The sequence below is a fragment of the Antechinus flavipes genome, chromosome 2 (assembly GCF_016432865.1).
Source record: "Antechinus flavipes isolate AdamAnt ecotype Samford, QLD, Australia chromosome 2, AdamAnt_v2, whole genome shotgun sequence".
Lineage (NCBI taxonomy): Eukaryota > Metazoa > Chordata > Mammalia > Dasyuromorphia > Dasyuridae > Antechinus > Antechinus flavipes.
This window is the reverse complement of record NC_067399.1, coordinates 593,868,075-593,889,061: the sequence shown is the minus strand read 5'-3', so window position 1 is coordinate 593,889,061 and position 20,987 is coordinate 593,868,075. Positions and strand designations below refer to the sequence as shown.

At 37.2% G+C, this 20,987-nt stretch overlaps 1 protein-coding gene and 1 long non-coding RNA gene across 2 annotated transcripts in view; one reads left to right on the top strand and one right to left on the bottom strand.

Annotated features, from left to right (window-relative positions):
• FHIP2A (FHF complex subunit HOOK interacting protein 2A) overlaps positions 1-12,887 on the bottom strand; it is a 42,883-nt gene extending 29,996 nt beyond the window's left edge. Inside the window, exons 1-5 of the mRNA XM_051981493.1 lie at positions 12,748-12,887; positions 6,301-6,379; positions 2,749-2,918; positions 526-630; positions 65-187 (exon numbers count right to left, since the gene is read on the bottom strand). Of these exons, the coding sequence (XP_051837453.1) occupies positions 65-187; positions 526-630; positions 2,749-2,918; positions 6,301-6,379; positions 12,748-12,792 (522 nt within the window). The 5' untranslated portion in view covers positions 12,793-12,887. The remainder of the gene's footprint in view (positions 1-64; positions 188-525; positions 631-2,748; positions 2,919-6,300; positions 6,380-12,747) is intronic.
• A 352-nt stretch (positions 12,888-13,239) lies between these two features.
• Positions 13,240-20,425, top strand: LOC127551603 (uncharacterized). Its single transcript, XR_007951132.1, has 2 exons — positions 13,240-13,382; positions 19,598-20,425. It is a non-coding gene; the product is annotated as an uncharacterized LOC127551603 (long non-coding RNA).
• Positions 20,426-20,987: the final 562 nt, after the last annotated feature.

Below are 20,987 nucleotides of genomic sequence, written 5' to 3'. Positions count from 1 at the left end.
AATTATAACTGAAGTCAGTATCAAATATCTTCAGTTCTTAAAATAAAAGCATAGTTCTACATACCTCAAGAAAAAAATTGACCAAGTAGGGATCTTGTTTCAATTTTGCACACACTATACAGAGAAACTGAATTTCTTCATTTTCAGTTGGAGTTGCAAGTACTTCACCACAAAGTCTAATTAATTTCTGTTTAAAAAAAGAAAAAGGAATACTTTTGTATGATTCATATAAAGGTAAGGATTTTTTTGAAGCTTCAAATCTGTAGAAGACATATATCACATGTTATAGAGATGGGAAAAACATTCTCATTTTCTAATCTATTTCTTAATATCTTCAACATTGCAAATAAAAAATTGATAATTACATCATTGAACTTTAGAATACTATCTTATACATAGCTGGATACTCAAATATTTGATTAGAGCTAAACATTTCCTTTTGGAAATGTTTCCTTTAGAAAAAGCTAAAAATAATTTATCAAACCAAATAAAAGAACTATTTTTATGTTAAAGGAGAAAAAATACCTGCACTGGTCTGTGTACATTAATATGTGGAAGTAATGGCTGTCGGATTCTTCCTAAAAGTTTGGTATAGAAAGCCAGTACCTGCTGTTTCATTCCTGGAGGACACTAAGTACAGACACAGGAAAAAGAGAAATTAATAATGAAAATATATTTAACCCCAAAGTGAAGAAATGGGAAAAAATTTTTTTCATTAATTTATTGCCCTCTCAAATATCATAAAATCATAGATAATTAAAATATAAGAATGAAAATACCAAATATCACTTTAAATTCTGGAAACAAAATTTTGCATCAGACTACATAGTGTGTAAAGTTAAAAATTTGTAAATATGCAAAGTTATGTTGACAAGACAATCTTGAGATCTAAATTTCGTACTAGCAAAAACAATTATGTAGTTTCTAAATGTTAGTCTCATGTAGTTTCAACTAAAGAGGTTACTATTTGATAATGGCTGGAAACTTCCTAATATGCAAACAGTTATCAAATGGAATTCTATGGCACAAATTATATCTTAATGGACAACTATACTTGATTTAATTATTTGTAAACTCTTTGTATAGCATAGTACACAGGAAAACTGAGGACTGATACAGTAAAATTAAATGGGTAAGGAATTAACAGTGAACTTATATTATTTAGGTCTCCTATAATCAATACTAATTATACTGCCTTTTTTTCTTTTCCTTATAAAGATATTTTATTTTCATATAATTAGAATTTCATTATATTGCCTTTTTTTTTTTAAATAACTTTTTATTGACAGAACCCATGCCAGGGTAATTTTTTACAGCATTATCTCTTGCACTCACTTGTGTTCCGATTTTTCCCCTCCTTCCCTCCACCCCCTCCCCCAGATGGCAAGCAGTTCTTTACATGTTGAATAGGTTACAGTATATCCTAGATACAATATATGTATGCACAACCGAACAGTTTCTTGTTGCACAGGGAGAATTGGATTCAGAAGGTATAAATAACCTGGGAAGAAAAACAAAAATGCAAGCAATTTATATTCATTTCCCAGTGCTCTTTCTTTGTAGCTGCTTCTGTCCACCCTTGATCAATTGAAACTGAATTAGCTCTCTTTATCGAAGAGATCCACTTCCATCAAAATACATCCTCAAACAGTATTGTTGTTGAAGTGTGTGTGTGTGTGTGTGTGTGTGTGTGTGTGTATGTATATATATACACATATATATACAGATATATTGCCTTTTAATGAGCAATTTTTAAGCATCAAAAATACCAGGAAAGAATATGAATCATAATTTTACAAAATTATTTGTTCAGTGACTTACTCATTTCATGGTGTAATATGTGTAATCATTAGAAACAAATATACTGGAGTGCAATGCTTATTATTTTGCTCCAGAATCATTATCTTTAACTAATGTTTTAATGGAAAAAAAAAAAAGGTGAAAAATGAGTTGCAGAACATTTGGTATACTGGGAAAAAATAAAAATTGAGTAACTGAAAAATGAGTAAGACAATATAAAATATTTAATGCTGTCTACATATGTGTGCCTAAGATATCACTAATAATTTTATAATGCTTGGAAGAGGTGTTCAAAGAAAATCTGACTTCTATATCTGCTTGTCTGAATATCATTTATAGATAGAATCAGGTTATAAAATTTTATGTTGCTGGAAGAGAATAGTAAGAGAATGGAACCAAAGCCATTATTCGAAAGCAAGATGATCCTAAGTGGTATAAGTGAATCGACCAGTACAAAAGTACATGAACTAATATATATAGTCAGACCCCAGACCATGTTTCCCATCTCATCATACTATTTACCTTATCCACATCCTCAGTTTGCTGACGGCTCCTGAAGACCACAGGACTTCCTGACATCATGCAGTAAAAGATTTAACCCCCAGCACTGTGAGTTCCATTCTGAGGCTGTTTATCCTTTCTGTATAGCACATGACTCCCTAGAATTAGCTCATGATTTGGGAATCATGCTTTACATCCTATTATTCATCTTCTGACCCTCAATGTGTCGAATCTACCCAATTATATTAGAATACTAGATATATCTAGTGTCTTATTTATTATTCAGAAGTTTTTAAATAAACGATTTCTGCTCACTAAGGAATTCATACAATCTACACAAATAAATGACAATCTTATCAAGTTGACCCTCTAGTCACTCTATACTGTTTTTAAAGTACTCATAAAATTTGATAAAATTAATCAAAACAGAATGTATCAAGAACTTACATCAGCTTTCCCTAATGTGTACAGTGTTTCCAAGATCTTGTGATGAAGTAAATATTCCATACAAGGGCCAGTCTCTCCACAGTCTAGTTCATTTTCTTCTTGTATCAAGATATCTAGCATCTGTTCCAGATGAGATGGAATGTTTGTATCTGTCACTGGAGCTTTATCATCTAAAGAATAAAAATAGTATCCACCAAATTTCATCATACTTTGTCTTCTCATTAAAAATAATATTTTGCCACAGTCCTGTTCAAAAAATCTGTTCAATATTCTGGATTAAATTTTATTCATCCAAAATAACCAAAAATGTACCTCTTTTGTACTTATCCTAATTTGTATAACATTTCTCTGTACTTGCTTTATCTCCCCCTAATTATAAGGCCCCAAAGGCCATGCAGATCTTTTTTGTATGTATCTCCACTAATACAAAATCCCACAATAGGTGCTTAATAAATTGTTCTTGAATTAAATAGAATTGCAGTATATTTTACATAAGAGAACATGTAAGGAAAAGGAAACATCAATCCAACACTTTTTAAAATAACAAATAAAATATTTAATTAAACCACAGTTTGAAAAACCTGACTTTTAATTGTCAGGAATTGTGAAGAAAACTAGCTGATAAGAGTAACCTTGAGATCCAAACTGGGGAGAAGAGGAAGGGATGAAAGTGAGCACTACTGGGTTCTATTCTTGATTCTATCATTGGTTATCATGTGATACTGGGAAAGTCAGTTCAACCTACCTGGTCATCGTGTGTGTGTGTGTGTGTGTGTGTGTGTGTTTTAAATAAATGAGGAAACAAACAAAAAAAAAAAAACCTGTTTAAAAAAACTCTAATCAAAAGATTTTAGTAACTTTTTTCCAAGTTGGTACTTAGGGCTACTAAACGATACAGATTTTCTCCCAATATTTTCCCATTTTTATATTCATACTATTAAATTGGTCAAGAAAGTATTTTCCCTTTTAAATGCAACCTATTTTTATAATGGCAGATTAGAAAATGAGCTAGCCCCAGAATTTAATAAGAGGAAAAAACTGGCCTAGATGACATTTGGGAAATTGTGTAACATTTCAATGATCTTAAGCTTTTAACACCAATATTCTCTCAACAATATCATATAGCTGAAAATTACAAAATGCTAAACATCCCCATTATGGTATAGGGATGGCAAGTGCAGTGCAACAGGTGCTAGATTTGCAGTAAATATACGTAATTTCAAAATGGGGATCTTTTAATTACTACTTGTAAACTCAAAAATATTTATTGTTGCTCTTTCTGCAACATAACTTGAACTAAGGGGTTACCTATTAATTGGCAAATAGTTTAATGTAATAAAATACTACTATACTTTAGAGTATAGTATGAGAAAAGATGGCTTCAGAGAAACCTGCAAAACTTATAATGAATAAATGCAAAATAAGTAGAATAACTGAAAAAATTTATACAGTAATAACAATATTATAAAAACAAACAACTTTGAAAAACTCAAAAATGACAATCACCACAACACAATAACTAACCAAGATTCCAGAGGTTCAATGATGAAGTATGCTACCCTTCCCCTGAATAAGAAATAATAGACTCACCATGAAAATGAGACATATTTTTGGTCATGGCTGATATTAAGAATTTGTTTTGTTTGACTAGCTCCAATATGGGTCTTGTTTTTCCTTATTTCGTTTAAGGAGGGAAGGAGATAGGCGAGAAAGAATTTTTAATTGGAAAAAATCTATTTTAAAAAATTCATATTTTTGATTTGACCACAGGTAATGTTGGAATTCAAATGTGGGGTTCTTGTTCTTCTATAAAATATTATAAAAGTTCTCTCTGGGTGCCTTCCCTGGAATCAGGATTTTGTCTGTCCCTGTTCGGGCGCCAGAATGTGGTGATCTTCTTCCCAAATGCAGCCAGGTGATAAAAGTTCAGATCTTTTAATATCTCCAATATAGGCCGGTTAGCTTAGAGGCCTATCTCTCTGCTTGGTTCCAAGAGCTCTCTCAGAATGTCGCCAAATCCAAAGGTCTGGTCCTTCAGCCTCTGCCTTTGCTTTCTTCAGCCTCCAGCCAGCTCCACTCTTCATGTCATTCTGGTGAAATCTCGACTTGTAGCTTCTTCACTCTGAAGAACTTCTTTGACTGGCCCATTGAAGCTCTATTTATGCTCCTTCAAGAGAGGGATTGTGGGTTTTCTCCCATAGTGCTCTCTGGCCCAAAGAACTTCAAGGGAGGTGTGAACTCATTGAACTCCAATGAGTAAAGGTGTGAACACAAGCCTTGTAATTAATTAGTTCTACTTAGTACCTTGTTTCAGGTTCTGCCTAAAACATCTTCTTGTAAGATTAGATCAACTCTAATTAGGCACAGTGCCTGACATATAGTTTAGGTGAGTATTTGTCGATACATTAAGCAGTGCACAAATGTGTTTATAGATCGTATATATGATACATATATTTAATTGCATTTATTAAGCTCTTATTTGTTCCTTGACCAGAATCAGGGATTTATGGGAATATGAAAGGAAATAGAAGGTTACTCTTTGTCCTTGTTCAGCTTATAAGTAGTTGTATTATGTGAGAATGTTTTATCTATAGTAAGATACTGGAAACTTCTTGAGATAAGAGACTACATCATTTCTTCTTTATTCCCTGGAATAGTTCTGATAACAGGTATTGAAAAGATGGCTCCTGCGTATTTGCTTTTGCATTGGTTGCCTCCCACATGCCTGAAATGCACTCCTTCCTTTTCATATCTATTTCTTAGAATGTTTAACTCACTTAACTCACTACCTTCAAAACTTAAGTACCCCTCCTAAATGCACCAATTCACTCAGTTGCTAGTGCCATAATATTCCTCTCCCTGCAAAAATTAATAATTTGTATTGGCTGATATGTGTATATCTCATTTTCCTCAAATTTACTATAGCTCTTTGGAGGAGCTTCATTTTTCTCTTATATACCCTGGGCCTAGTAGAATTTTTGCACTAATAAATAAATACTTATCAATCAATTAATTGATAAAATATTTTTTAAAACCTTGGCTTAAAAATTACTCACAAATTTTTTATTGGACAATAATGACAGTTCAAAATGGATCATGGGCTACATGTCATTAAGAAAAAAATTTACTACTAGAAAAACTCTAATATTGAAAAACAAATGAAAAGAAATTAACTTAAATTGTAAATGTGTTTTCCTTATGGTGGGGGGGAGAGGTCAGTTAAGGGCTGAGAACAGTCATCAGGAAAGGTAGTACCACTCAATAAAGTTTTCTGCAAATTTCTATTCAAATTGAACAGAAAGGGGGGGAGTAAAAATTAGATCTGACACTTAAAAGGAAATATTTTCAAAGACAGAGAATAAAGAATGAAAGATTAAATTGACAGTTTACCTTTACTATCTTAGGATACTTTCTAAAATGTGAATCAAAGTAGAATAAGTTGTTTGTTTGTTTGATTTCCTCTGGGGGAAACTTATGTAATGAAAAAAGATCCTAGCAATTCATAAATTTAGTTTTTCATGTGCAATTTCTTTATCTAATTTTAAAAATTACCTGAAGTCTCTATGTAGTAATGAGTAATTGCCTTCCAGTGATAAACAAAATCTTCTTGTAGAGGAAGAGAAGGTGCAAGCTACAAAGAAAGAAAAAGAAATACCTCACAATTTAGAAAATAGCTTTTAATTTTCAATAAATGAAAAAAAGAATTTTGGTCTACTTATGTATAACAGCATATAAAATACCCACTTTTAAATGCCTTTTGCTCTGGGTCAGGTATTAAAGTGAAACATAAAAACCTCAAAGCCAAGATAGAAATGGAATTTATAAGAAGAAAAATATAAATTATCAATATAAGGATCACAATTTAGCCTTATCTTTTCTTGGTATGTTTTTTAAGAAATTGTTTTTTATTAATCTACTCATAAGCATATGCCATGTTTTGAAAACAGTTAACCCATCCTTATTTTGCCATTATTTATTTTTAAACTGAAACTCATATCAACATTTAGTATCAGCAGAATGAAATTATATCAAGGGAACTTTCTACTTTGGACTTTAAAATGTAAAACTACTATTTCCACATCAGCAGAAAAGAATATATAAAACCAATTAAGTAATCAGTCTATAGGCAACACTTTCAGAGATATTAGAAATAAAACCTTTTCCATTTTATACTGTATTAGATATAAAATGAACATCATCTATTTTAGCAAACTTTCATTTTAGAAGTAAACCTTGTCAAAATTTCTACTTCAAAAGAATATTTTCCATTTTTACTTTGAAATTAATTTCAGGGCAATTTTAAGGATCAAAATTGTGTTTTTTCCATGTTTTATATATGCCATTTATAGATTTTTACTGTAGATTTCTACTAATACCGAGAGAAAGAACAAACCAGTTTGGCCTCAAGAACAAGTGATCCAAGTACTTTCACAATATAGTTTTATTACATATTTACAGTATGCTATATTTTATAATGCTTGGAAATAATTTATCACATTATTATTATTATAGCTTTTTATTTACAAAACATATGCATGGGTAATTTTTCAACATTGACCCTTGCAAAATCTTCTGTTCCCACTTTTCCCCTCCTTCCCCCCACCTCCTCCCCTAGACAGCAGGTAGTCTAATACATGTTATAATTTATCACATTTTACAAATACTTTTATTATTTTATTAAAGGCAGAGAGTCTGCCAAACCTCACTCAGAATAATGGACTGCATAGCTAGAAATTTAAGACAAATAATGTTTATGCTATGTCACTCTGAACACAACACCCAAAATTTCATACTATTTCCATTCTTACTTTTAGGGAAGCAAATAAGCATTCAAATTGCCAGAAAACTAGAACTGGAAATATCAATGTCTAACCAAATGCCAGATTACTTAATAGGATGTAAATATCCAAATAGTCCCATGTTTCCCATGCTTAACATGTAAAGCATCTTTTCTTCTTTTATTTGGTTATTCACATACATATCATAAATACACACATTTATATCCATTGGGGTGTATATGTGTATGTGTGTGTGCTGATATTTAACATGTTAAATCCTCAACTTCTATTACCTCTAGTCATGCCTTTTCTTTTTTTTTTCCTCTTCTTATTACCTCTCCTAACATTGATTTAAAAGAAAATAAATCTACTCTATAAGATGTAGATTCCTATAAAATCTTTTAAATAATTAAAAGTCTATTAAAGAAGAAAAATATAAACATGCAGTTAAGAATCATGAAAATAAATTTAAGGAAGATTGAGGATATGAGGAACATTAGTGTGAGACAAACCATTCTAAAATCTTGTTTTAGGCTCTGGTAACTATTTTAAAAATATTTTTCCTTCAAAATATGCATATTTCCCTAAATAACTTCAGTTCCATCAGAAATATCAGTTGTGAGACAAACCTAAGAAATTGAATAAGCTATTACAGGAGAATATGCGGGTTATTCTTAAAGATTTAGTGCTTTTATTTCATTTTTAATTCTTCAGAGCAAATTTTAAACAGATTTAGAAAGAATAACTGATGAATCAAAGAAGGCAGCATTGTCTCAGATCAATTTTCCAATCAATAGAACTCTTAATCTTTTCCACAAGCTAAACAAAAAGAAATACAAAAAGTTCAAAAACTGCACTTCTACTATAAGTCTAAGCAACAAAAACTGTGTTTCCTTGTAAATACCTTTCCTAAGAATGATACTTGAAACAAGCAACTTATTTTAAAAAGAAGGTTAAATAGGTCCAAGTAATAGCTTAAGTTTTCAATATTTCAAATAAAGAGTTAGGTAAGATGACTCCCTAGTAAATCTACCTATTTCATTACTAATCCCCCTTGGACTAAGCATAGTACATTTTGTTTTGCAACTCAACTACACTGATCATATATCATAGTTATCTGTGAGATGTCCAATGTGATCTCCTCCCCCTTATAACTGTCTGTTTGAATGTAAGAGTAATAAGTTAGAAACTTGGGCTCAATCAATGCATAGAAACTTTTATTCTTCTAATAAAAAATAATGAAGTGTGATTTGAGATTTAGAGTTCTGCTTTATACTATACAAATTCAACTGCCAAACATGGAAACTAGAGGTGGGGAATCTTTTATAACCTTTCCTTCAAAAAAAAAAAATTTTGAGTTTCCTTCAGAGTGATAAACACATTCTTGACTTTGTTAATAAGCATATGTTTAATACCAAAGTGAACAATACATACACAATACATATATATGTGTGTATATATATGTAATTTATATAAACAATGGTGGCATATTTTCCATTAGAGGACCTATCCTGACCAAATAGTTCTCAAAAAAAAAAAAAATCTTTCCTATCTTTCTTTTCCTTGGGATCATTTTCTTTTCCCTAGCCCTTTAATGTTCCTCCCCCTCTCTTAAAATACTGTCAATCTTCTAAGGTTTAGATCAAGTCTACTGTCTTCAATGTTCTAATACTTATTGTCTGCAGCACTCATAACACTTAATCATTTGCTTCCTTATATAATACCTGAGTTTATTTATAGGTCATTTCCCCAAGATAACTAAAACCTTAAAGGCAAGGGTGATGGGTTACACCATTGTTTAGCCTCCACAGCACAATGTTTAATAAACATTTTATAAAATGGTTCTAGAATTGAGTTATAAACATATTTAAAACAGAACTACTGTATTATGAATTTGACTTTTTAAAATCCTTGTTGTTGATGTTCAGCAGTTTAAGTTGTATACAACTTTCATGACCTCATTTAGCATTTTCTTGGCAAAACCACTAGAGTGGTTTGCCATTTCCTTCTCCAATTTATTTTTTAGATGTGGAAATTGAAACAAACAGGGTCAAGTGACTTGCTCAGAGTCACCTACCTTATTAAGTATCTGGATCAGGATTTGAATTCAAAGTCCCATATTCTTATCTTATTTTGCCACATTATCTGCTCCATTAAATCATAAACTAATATTTTGGGGATTTTTCATCTCAAAAATCCCTTCTTATCTAACAGGATGGAAATAAGACTTTATACAAAAATTGAAGGCAAACATGATTATCCCCCTTCATAATGTCTTAGAAATATTACCTTATGGGAAAATATACTCCTTAAAACTGAAATTAAATTAGCAAGGAATTTAAGTCAAAGTAGGGCAATTTATTTCCCTTTTAATTTCTTTAAATGACACACACCACAAATCATCTAAAAATACTTCTCAGATGTGTACCTGATCTATTTATTGGCAACAGAGTCCATTTGTATAACAGATGGGTTTTAAAGGTTCACATAAGCTAGTTAAAATAGAAGATGGCTGGCTGGAATTCTGTTAAAAGAATTTTTCTTGGTCATTGGATTAGTTTTTTCCCCCCAAAACACGAATTTCTCACCTAAATCCAAAATAGAATACCTTATTGCAAATTTAAAAATAATGGTCTTTGCAAATATCTTAGTTGAAATTAAGATAAAATTAAATAAGAAACTTATTAAAGAAGCAAAATTTCCACTTCAAACTCTGTTTTAATGTATGTTCACAAACTGCTTGGCAACCTTAATGATTTAGCAAACAGGAAGAAAAAAAGTTGAAGAGAAGGAATAGAATGAAGAAATCTGGAAAGTAATAATGTCAAAATTATTTTAAAATTATTCAGCACAGGCACTGGAAGAAAAATAATTCCACTTTCCATTATTATATACATATAATCTTCACAAAACCTTGTAATTATACACTGAGAAACAACACAAAAACAATAGAATGAGCTAAGAATAGAGATTATTGTATGAAGAAAAAATATTCTAAGTGTAAATTGGTAGAGTTTGGATAAAAAAGATGACTGGAAGAAACTTCTTTGAATACTGAAAGAAAAGACATACTAAAATAGTGAACACAATGAAGACTCAAATTAAGATATAATAAAATATTTCATGAGAGGATAGTGAAGAGAACTGGGCTCAAAGCCAGAAACTTTTCAATCTTCTAACATATATTGACTATGTAATCCTTATCAAGTCACTTTACTTTCTGTGCTCTAGAGAAGAACTTCTTAAATTGTGGGTCAAGACTTCATATGGGGTTGAGGTTGTGAATTATATGTGGGTTGTGAAATTATGATTTATTATTGTAAATGTATGATTTGTATACCTATATACCTGGAGTAGCATAAAAATTTCTTGGTTAAAAAAGGAATCACTAGTGGAAAAAGTTTAAAGAAGTCCAGCTCTAGAAGATCGTGGAAGACAATGTAAGTCGCAGAGATGATGAAACACAGTGATAGAGGGAGTTTTCTCTTTTAGAATTCTCTGTATTAATAAAATCACAGGCCTGTCCCTATAGCCTATAAGATTAAAAATTACAAAAATGTAAAGTTGTTTGGTTTATATAGAAGCAAATTTTAGCAAAATCTAGTTACCATAGGAAAGTAAACAGTGGAGACAACACTGGCTCAAAACATTAATTCCAAACTAAAATTAGTTCTACAAAATATTTAAATTCATAGAACCACATTAATTTCTAAGATCATACAGGAAAAAAAGGATGGCTGATTTCTATCAAACCAAAAAATTCAATATCATAAGAGATAGTTTATGGATGCAAAAAACATTTTCAGTTAAAATGAATAATTTGAAACAATGACAGATCTCTTATTTCCATGACCTAGAATATACCATAATAAAGTTTTTTTTTAAAGCCTTGCTATTCAAAATTGGAGGAATTTTAAATGTAAACAACTTAAGAGAGGTGAACACAGAAAATGAATAAATTATGCTATGATAATAATAAATTATATAGTACTTGAGTTTTAAATTTTATCCTATCTTCTCCAGCTTAAATACTATTCTTAACTGTTGAAAATTTCATTCCTTCTTGATTTCATGTACACGTTTTGTCACAAGGATTCCAAAACAGCTAAAACCTGTCAATTTAGTTGTGCTATGATTTCTAAAATTTTGTTTTGTTAATGAGTCCAGTAAAAGGATTATTACTATTCAAAAGATTACATTTATAATTAAATATCCTGTCTTTTGATAAAATCAAGTATTGTGAACAATTTTTAAAAAATAAACACGGAACTAGACTATGAAGACAAGAACTATTTCAAGTTGGGGAATTAATTGAATATCATCAGTTTCAATATAAACCAATTGTTTTAAAAGAACAAATCCTTGCTCTGTTTGCTCATTTATCTACTTTTCTTTCCCTCCCTATTTATTAGAGAGTATCTCTTTTTATATACACGTCTCAGAAATTCTGAAAAGGTAAACATAATTGCTGGACAGAAGAAAAGATTCAGAAAAGGCAGAAGACAAAAAAAAGGAAACAGATGGCATCACTGAAAGCTCAGTATTGTTTAAATCCATACAACGTTTAAAAAACCCTCCCCCAAGGGGGGAGTCCCAGTTCAGAAAGGCAAAACTCAATCAAGTGCACCTAAGAGCTGGAGGGGGGGAGGGGGAAGCAAAGAGCTTAAAGAAAGGGGTCTAGCTCCACTGGGCCCAGAAAGGTCGGGGTGCCCAGCCAGAAGGGGTTTTCCCCTTCTAGAAAACGAAAACAAGCCCTGGGGGTTCGGTTCTTTGTTTGTTTGGGATAAATCCAGAAGGCTTTTTCCAGGGGAAGACTAACGGTCCAGGAAGCTCCGGGTAAGGGGGGGGAAGAAAGGGGGGGCTGCCCAGGACCAGGTGTACGGAGGCCCACCTCCGCTTAGGAGGAGGAGGCTGGGGGCCCTCAGGCAGGACGCCGAGGGTCCAGACCCGCAGGGCCGAGCTCGGGACCACGAGTCCGGGTCACCCTCTTTTTTTTCCTCCTCCCCTCCCCCACCATGACCGGGGACTGTGGCACCAGCTTCAGGGAAGCCGGGATGGACCTGGCCCCTCCAGGTGGTTCTCTTCGCCTCCAGGAGGCCTTCCCGGCCGAACTCGCGACCCTCGCGGGGTACCCGAGCCATTGCCCCGAATCCAGGGCTCGCCAGGTAGGCCTCGCTGGGATCCCCGGCCTGTCGTGCTGCCCGCGACCCCGCGGCCTTACCGCCTCCACGGCGTGCTGCAGGATGGACGTGAACTTGGAGAACATCCTGTCCCGGGACTGCAGCAGCTTCTCCCGGGACGACCTGGAGAGCTCTTCGATCCGCCGCCGCCGCCCCTGCTGCGGCTGCCGGGGCCGCTCCAGAGTGAAGGCCGGTGGGGCGCGGGACGGGACGAACCGAGCGAGGGACGGAGGAAGGGAGATGGAGGGGCGGCTGGAGACCGAGCGGGGATGCCGGGAACGGCGGCGGGGGAAGGGGGACTCGGGACGGCCTCCGGGGGACCCTTTGAGGCTATGGTTCGGCAGACACCGTGGCACTGTGCTGACACCGCGCTCCTTCCGCCCGCCGCCGCCGCTCCGCCCCCCGGGCCGCCAGGGGGCGCGGCCGAGACCGCCCCGCCCCGCTTCTCCGGCCCTGGGAGGGAAGACGGGAAGGGGGAAGGGAGAGAGGAACCCGGGGGATGGGCTGGAGGAGGGCCTAGAACCCGGGAGAGCTGAGGCTTGGGAGGGGGGAAGAGAGGAGAAGGAATTGGGCTGACCCTGGATGCTTCCTGCCAACCAAAGAAAGAAGGCATGAAAAAGGACCGACTCTTTGGGTTTGTCGAGACCCAATTTAACGGGAGGCGCCCGTAGATCTGGTGAATTAGCTATTTATTTGTTTATTTTTACTTTAGAAAAGGAAATGGAACCGATGAAAAGACTTGGGACCCTGAAAGACCACCCCATAGGAACTGGCACGTGGTTTCCCCTCCTTATTAGAATGTAGCCCCCTAAGGGCGGAGAAGTCTCTGTCTTGTTGTTGTCACGTTACTCTCGGAGCTTGGAACATAGTAGATGTTTAATAAATGTTTGTGACTAACAAGAGTTTGTCATAAACGAGGGACCGTGTTAAACCCAGAAATACCAAGAAAAGCAAAAACATTCTAATGGAAGGAGATTTGGAGACTACGTCGGAAACATGAGCTAAGGATGTGGAAGGTCGAGTTTTTATTCATTTATTTTTACTTTTTTTTTTTTTTTTAAACCAGGCTAGTGAGAAGCTAGGAATCTGGGATAGTGTGAAGGGCTAAGTGTTCAGGTTAGTATGTCAGTCAACAACCATTTATTAAGCACCAGGTTCAGTGCTGATTCTGGGGATACAAAGAACACTAAAAACCAAAACAAACGGGACCCTTGCCCTCCAAGAACTTTTCTCTTAATGAGTATGTATTTGCCAGAGTACATATACCAAGATATCAGATCTAGTATAATAATGTAAGAAGTTGAGGGACCTCAGCTTTTGAAAGGGTTTTAGAATATTGCTAGTTTAAGTCTTTGCCTTTGGGAAAAAACTACACTCTGAGAATTAGGGGATTACTAAAAAAGAAGTAGGTCAACTTTGTTGCCAAATATCAGAGCTGTGTTAATACAATCTAACAGGGTCTTGAGTATGAAAATGTAATCAGTTAAATAGAATGGAATGCAGAAAATGGTTACTTTGTTTCTGAGTAAGGATATGAAAAGTTTAAATGTAGTGTGAAGGTCTAGGGAAGAAGCCCAGAAAACATTTGTCAGGGGGAGAGGCAGTAGATTGACTCCTGACTCAAAAAAACTTGAATGTTTTTAAGGGAAGTATCAAGTACGATATTTGGAGAAGCCTTAAAATAGAAAAGTCTAAGGAATTTATCTGTTAAGCTGGCAAATAGGAATTTTCACTTCATAGAACTGTGGAAGTTTGTTTGAATTCTTTTATTTATTGATATTTCAAATATTAAAACATTTTAAAACCTACATGAAATTCATGATGAGATGAGAATCATAGGATTCTAAAACCATAAAATATACAGTGAAAGGGAGCTTAAAATTGTCTATTTCAACCCTTTCATTTTACATATGAGAAAACTGAAACAAATAAGAGACTAGATGATACTGTATGTAAGGTTATAACTAGTGAGTACTGGGTGAACATGTGAAACTATGATTGAAAAAAAAAGGTAAACTCTGGAAGAAAAGGTCAGAAATGAAACTACAGGGTCTAACGTCAAGATTAGGGGGAATAGAAAAGGTTAATGGACACCATTTTCCTCCTGTTTTTTGTTCCTTCTATTCCTAATTGTGCACACTTACAGGCACATTTGTTTTTAGCTTTTTGTATTTCAAGTTAGTGAAGTGTGAAGTTCAGGCTGTCTCTGTGTTATTGCTACAATTGACAGTACAGCTGTGTTGACACACAACTTTTCATCTGGCTAATTGTGTCAGCTCAACCAAGGCCTCCACTGCTCCCCCCTTCCCTTTTTTTAATCATACTACTTAACTTGGTTAGGTACAAGTACTAACTGTAATTAATTTCCTTCTCTAATTGTTATGCATTTATATGGCATTTTATATTTACAATGTGGCTTATAACCACTAATTGTATGGAGTGGTCTATTTAAAACAGACCTCATTTGAAGTTGTTTGCATTCGACAATATCTATCCTGATTGTCACTCTGTGTGTACCAACAACACAATAAGATATATTTCTTTGCTCCATCTAATTTCTAGGTATGAAGACAGACAAATTGGAGTAAAATTGTAATTTAGGAGTTGGAAAAAATTTTTTTCTTTTTTTCCCTCGATACAATAATATACCAATGCAAATTTTATATGCATTTTGCTTATATGTTATGATTTGAGGAACAGCAGAGAGGTTCTCTAAATCTTCAATATATTTGAAGGTTGTTGTTCAGAATTCCATAATTTGGATTTTGATTGAGGTATATTATCCTCAACAAAATTGCAAATTTTAATAAGGAGAAAACATTCATCAAGCTTTATGAGCCATGAGTTTTCCAGTTTTTTCTAAATATGTTTTGACAGAGAACAGAGGGAAAAAACATGAGGGAGGTTTCCCTCCCTAGGTGAGAGAACCTTCAAAGGGAATGGGAATGATGTGGGAAAGATTCCTTTCTAGATTCCCATCCCCTCCTAGTGAATGTAATTACCCTTGACTCACAAATCCTGGTCCCTTTGAATTCCAATAGAAGATCTGGACCTGCCCCAGCCCCCACCTGGATTTGAGCCAACTTTGGGGCTACACCCAAAAGCCCCTCGAGCTAAATCTCCTATTATAAAAAGACCACGCTGGGAACCCCTCTTTGCAGATCCAAACATGCTAGCCATGTGAGGACCCTCAGCCCACTAGACCCTCTGTCCGGTGCCCTCCTTATCTCTATCTTCACCTATCTCCTTACTTCCAAACCCAATAATAAACCTCTTTTATCAGTCTAGCTCTCGGGCTAATAAATGCTTTTATGGGGACTCGTGCCACTATTAGACCTCATTTACCGCTGTATCCTTGCGCCAAATCCAAAGGGGTTGCAGGGGATCTTTGCTTGACTCCCTGTACCCCAAACCTGCCACTGGACCTCAACTAAACCCTAATCTCATTTAAGTATCCCAAATCTAGACCTCAACATTTGGTTCTCTGACGAAACGAACACCAGAAGCTAGATAATTTGGCGACCAAACTGAAACCCAACCTTTTCAGGGCACTCAGAACCAATCTGGGTTTTGAGCTGTTCGGTCAGTATTCTTCCAGGAAGAATCTGCGTTCCTTCTTTCGGCTCACTCTATCTCTAAAGATAGTGGGGAGAATGTTCCATCTCACCCTACTTCCATTTCAGGTGAAAAGGCTGCTATTTTTTACAGATAGCAGGACCAGGCAATCCGGAATTCTGGACAAGGTAAAAGACTTTTTTCTTTCCTTATCTTGCAGTGGACACCCAAAGCCCTCAGGTCAGGCTTGGGTCGTTGTTGGGAGCTCTAAACTCTGGCACAATTCTTTAGGAATTGCTGCAGATTGACAAAAGGCCTTCTTTTGTCGGCTCTTTGTCTCTAAGAATTTGGAAAACTAAAAGTTTTTACCTGTCCACAATCTAGACATTCCCCTGTCTCTAAAATCTTTCCGGGAGCAGGTGCTTTGCTTGAGGAAACTCCCTCTGTCCAAATCCTTTTCGAGAATTAAAGGCCCTTCCTTTGCATCTCAACAAATTTCTAATCTTTTCTCTCTCTCACCCAGAAAGCCCTGAGACAGGAGAGGAAGTGTCTCTTTAACACCTCCCCCCCAGACCAAGGAGACACATGGCTGTTCTGGGGACCCCACCCCTCTCGGGGTCCCAGGCCAACGCTCTCTTTGATCTGTTCTGGGGAGATAACCAGAGAAACGTAAAAGGAGCCATGTTTGAGCCCTTCTCCCACTCCACTGTTAAATGCAAGGGAGTCTCTAATGGTCAGGCTCTAGCCACGAGGAGAAAGGTCACTGAATTGGGGTGAGTTTAGAGATTGTCTCTGCCCATGGCTGCTACTTCCTGGACAGGGATAAGAGTCTCTCCTTCAGGTGTTGCTCTCCCAGCAAGATTTGGGGGCTTAGATGAGCTACCCTGCCCTCAAGTTCCTGGGTGGAATCGCCAGAGGACCCCTCTCCAGTCAGGATGCACGGGGCTGAGTAAGATGGCATCTCTTCCTCCCCGGCCCTCGTTCTGGCCTTTCCTCCCCCTCTTCCATGGAGTGAGGAGTGTAGAACTCAAGGCCTGTTTCAGACCTCTCCCATGTGGCTTGGTAACCTGCCATTTAAATGCTCCTATCCTGTCCCCTTCTTGGAGTTACTGTACAGTGGGGAGATTGGGGACTCAATCTTAATCTTCTCAAATCTCCAGAAAGGTTTTCCCCAATTTTTAAAATGGAACTTTGCTAGCAATCTGGACAAGTGAGCCGCGCCCCTCCCAGACTCTTACTGGCTCTTAAAGCCCCAGCTTCCAGCCCTCAGGAAGCGTGCTCATCCCAAACATTTGAAAGCAGGACTAGGTTTCCTTGATTTGGTCATCCTGCGTTAGAGCTACGCCCCTCCCTCCACAGCCTTTAACTGTAGAAGCCTCAGAATTACGCTTTTGCATGCTCACAAGGCTGTCTACAAAAACAGGAATTTTAAACTTTTCTCGCATTTTTTTTTCCGCCTCAGGGCACTACTTAAAACCTTTTGTCAGCTGCTTGTGGAGAGATAACCTAGGTAAGCCAGGTTATGTCTGTGTCTTTCTCTCACTTTGCTACTTAATCCTACAGGTGGGAACTCTTGCTCCTAATTTTCTCAGTCCCTTTTGCTCTTAGCGCATTTTGTTCTGTTTTCTGGATTGGCATTCTATGTCCCTGCCAACAAAAGGTTTTTCCCTTGGGCTCCAACCCTGGCCAGGTTGCAGCTTCAAGAAAGACCTTTGGAATGATGGCTGGGGAATAAAACTCCAGGTCAAGGTAAATTAAATTCTTTAGAAGATGGCTTTTTTTTTTTTCTCCCCTCATTCCTTGACTGCAGCAAGAAAGGAATTAATGCGAGAAACTGAAGTCATTTAAGAATTCACAGTGAACACCTTAAGGAAAGAAGTCTGTCTTTCCTGTTGTGCTTTTCTCAAGCTCTCTAGACTTGTTCCCTGTTCCCCCTCCCCCATTCCTAGAGACACTACTGGCTCAAGGAGCCCAGGGGCTATAGAATATGCATACTGTCTAGAGTTAAGCAAGGAGCTATTGAAATGGAGAACACACCCACTCCTACCACACTTCTCCTTTGCTACCTTGCCCTCAATGTTAGTGGCCCTCTTAGGAGGTTTCCACAGAGGCAAACCCACCACATCGCCTTTCTATAATGACAGGCGGCTCAAATTCCCGGGCTAATTTGAGCTTGCTGACAGGCTCCAGAAGTCTTCAGGGGGATTCGTTGCTCATAGGACGCTGTGAGGACAAAATCCTGTTTTTTCTTTTGGCAAACGGCCCTCTGGGAGGGCCTTTGTGACACCTTCTAGAGACGTCTAGGAAGTTTACTTTATAGAATGAGAAAGTTTTCGGGTTTTGCAATGAATTAAGCTGTCCCTTAGTACAGAGACAAACAGTGGGCTTGAGAAAAATGCCTCAATCTCAACACCTGAACTCTGAATAGATTAGCTGAATTCCAATCTCTCTCTGGACAAGTCCATCCTTTAAAGTGCTTTTTTCAAGTCCATCCTTTAAAGTGCTTTTTTTCTTTCCTGGGACTGATTAACACTTGTGCCCTCAGGCAAAAGTGGTGAGCCAAAACATACCCAGCACACTTGTCTCTTTTAAGTTGAAAAAACTCAACCTAGTGAAACCTAGAACCCACCCACCACCTCAACTTTTCCGGGGTCCAAAACTTGATGTTTCTTCCACTCTGCTGCTAATACCTGTTTGTTGGTTTCCCTTTAACTTTAACCTGAGACTCTCAGCTCTTTTCTTCTCAGGGCAACTTCTGCCTCCTGAAAAAACACTCGTAGTGGAGCAGAAGTGCCTCTTAATACAAATCTCTCCCAGACTTAGGCCTGTGGAGCCCTGGAAACTGTCCGAGGAGACCCCAGTCTCTGTCCCAAGTTCAAGCAGGAGGAACAATGGAGAAACTGCATCACATCACAGGGGCTGAATTTGCCCCTGGTGTCCTACTCCCCTGTAGGGAATTGGGGTCTGGCCCTGTTTCTCCTTTTATCCCCAACACCTCAGGGGCCAGTAAGCTGGATTGACAATGCTGATATTTTGCACCCCTTCCCCATAAGAGTGGGGAAAGTGTGTGGGGGAGGGGGACCTCAGGATCTTTGCTTATTGAGCAACCAATCCTTTTTAAAGAAAGGCAACACAGTTAAAAGATTTCTAAGAGCTTAAATTGCATTCTTATCTTTAGTAGATATCAAGGCCTCCTGCCTACCCTGACTTTTTAGTCCACGGCCCTTTAATACTAACCCCCAGAGAAATTAGCTTTCCTGGAAATTAAGAGTGAAAGGACTAAACTCTAGGCTACTTAACCCTTTTTACTATAGACAAATAATCTTTTGCTCCCAGCATTTGATGGGCCATCAGCATTCTTACTGGCAGCCCACAGAAGGGACCTGATGCATTTCCTGTTGCCTCCATCTCCACCCTGGATGCCACTCCGGTTTTAACCTGCTTCCAAGATCTGGGCTTCAAACTTTGGACACTCAACTGCCCTTCAGCCTGGAGAACATGGAACAATTGACTGGGAACGACTGACTGGGACAAACACCCCTTAGATGCCCTGCTGCCCTTCCCAAACCCCACACCTCATGCCTCACCTCCTGGCATGAACCCCCAAATCTCTACGACCCTTGCCAGTTAGAATCAGTTAAGAGGAGATCGGCGTCCCTTTTCCCCACATGCCTTTGGAGGTGACTGCTTGAGGATGAAATGAAGAGGGGACCCCCGAACTTGGAAAATCCTGGAAGGAGAAAATCCTCAATTCTGTCTCAATAAGAGACTTTGTCCCATGTCTTTTTTTTTCTTAAATGAATTTAAGTTCCAACTGCTTGAGGGGAGAATGATGTGAGAAAGATTCCTTTCTAGATTCTCATCCCCTTCTAGTGAATGTAATTACCCTTTGACTCACAAATCCTGGTCCCTTTGAATTCCAATAGAAGATTCGGACCTGACTCAGATCTGAGCCAACTTTGAGGTTACACCCAAAAGCCCCTCAAGCTAAATCTCCTATTATAAAAAGGCCACGCTGGGAACCCCTCTTCGCAGACATTCCAAACATGCTAACCATGTGAGGACCCTCTGTCCACTGGACCCTTTGTCCGGTGCCCTGCTTATCTCTATCTTCACCTATCTCCTTACTTCCAAACCCAATAATAAACCTCTTTTATCAATCTAGCTCTTCGGCCAATAAATGCTTTTATTGGGGACTCATGCCACTATTAGACCTCATTTACCGCTGTATCCTTGCGCCAAATCCAAGGAGGTTGCAAGGGATCTTTGCTTGACTCCCTGTACCCCAAACCTGCCACTAGACCTCAACTAAACCCTAATCTCATTTAGGTATCCCAAATCTAGACCTCAACAGGAAGACTAAGAGAACAGATTGTAAACTTTGCTTTCTTTTCCTTTTTGTCTAAATCTGAACCTTTGTATTAGAAGGTCTCATTATCCACTATATCTCCTCTATCTGTACTCTATTTTTTCTGACTATATTCAATCCTAGAATATTCTTTCTCTCTACTACCTGGCTTCCTTCAAGTCCCAGCTAAAAATGTACCTTCTACAGGATTTTCCTAATCCTCTTAATTTTAGTGCCTTCCCTCTTTTGATTCTCTCCTATTTATTCTGTAGATATATTATTTGTACATAGTTGTTAGCATGTTGCCTCCAATATTAAATTGGGAGTTCTTCAGGGGAAGGGAGAGTCTTTTGCCTTTCCTTTCTTTGTATCTCAGGT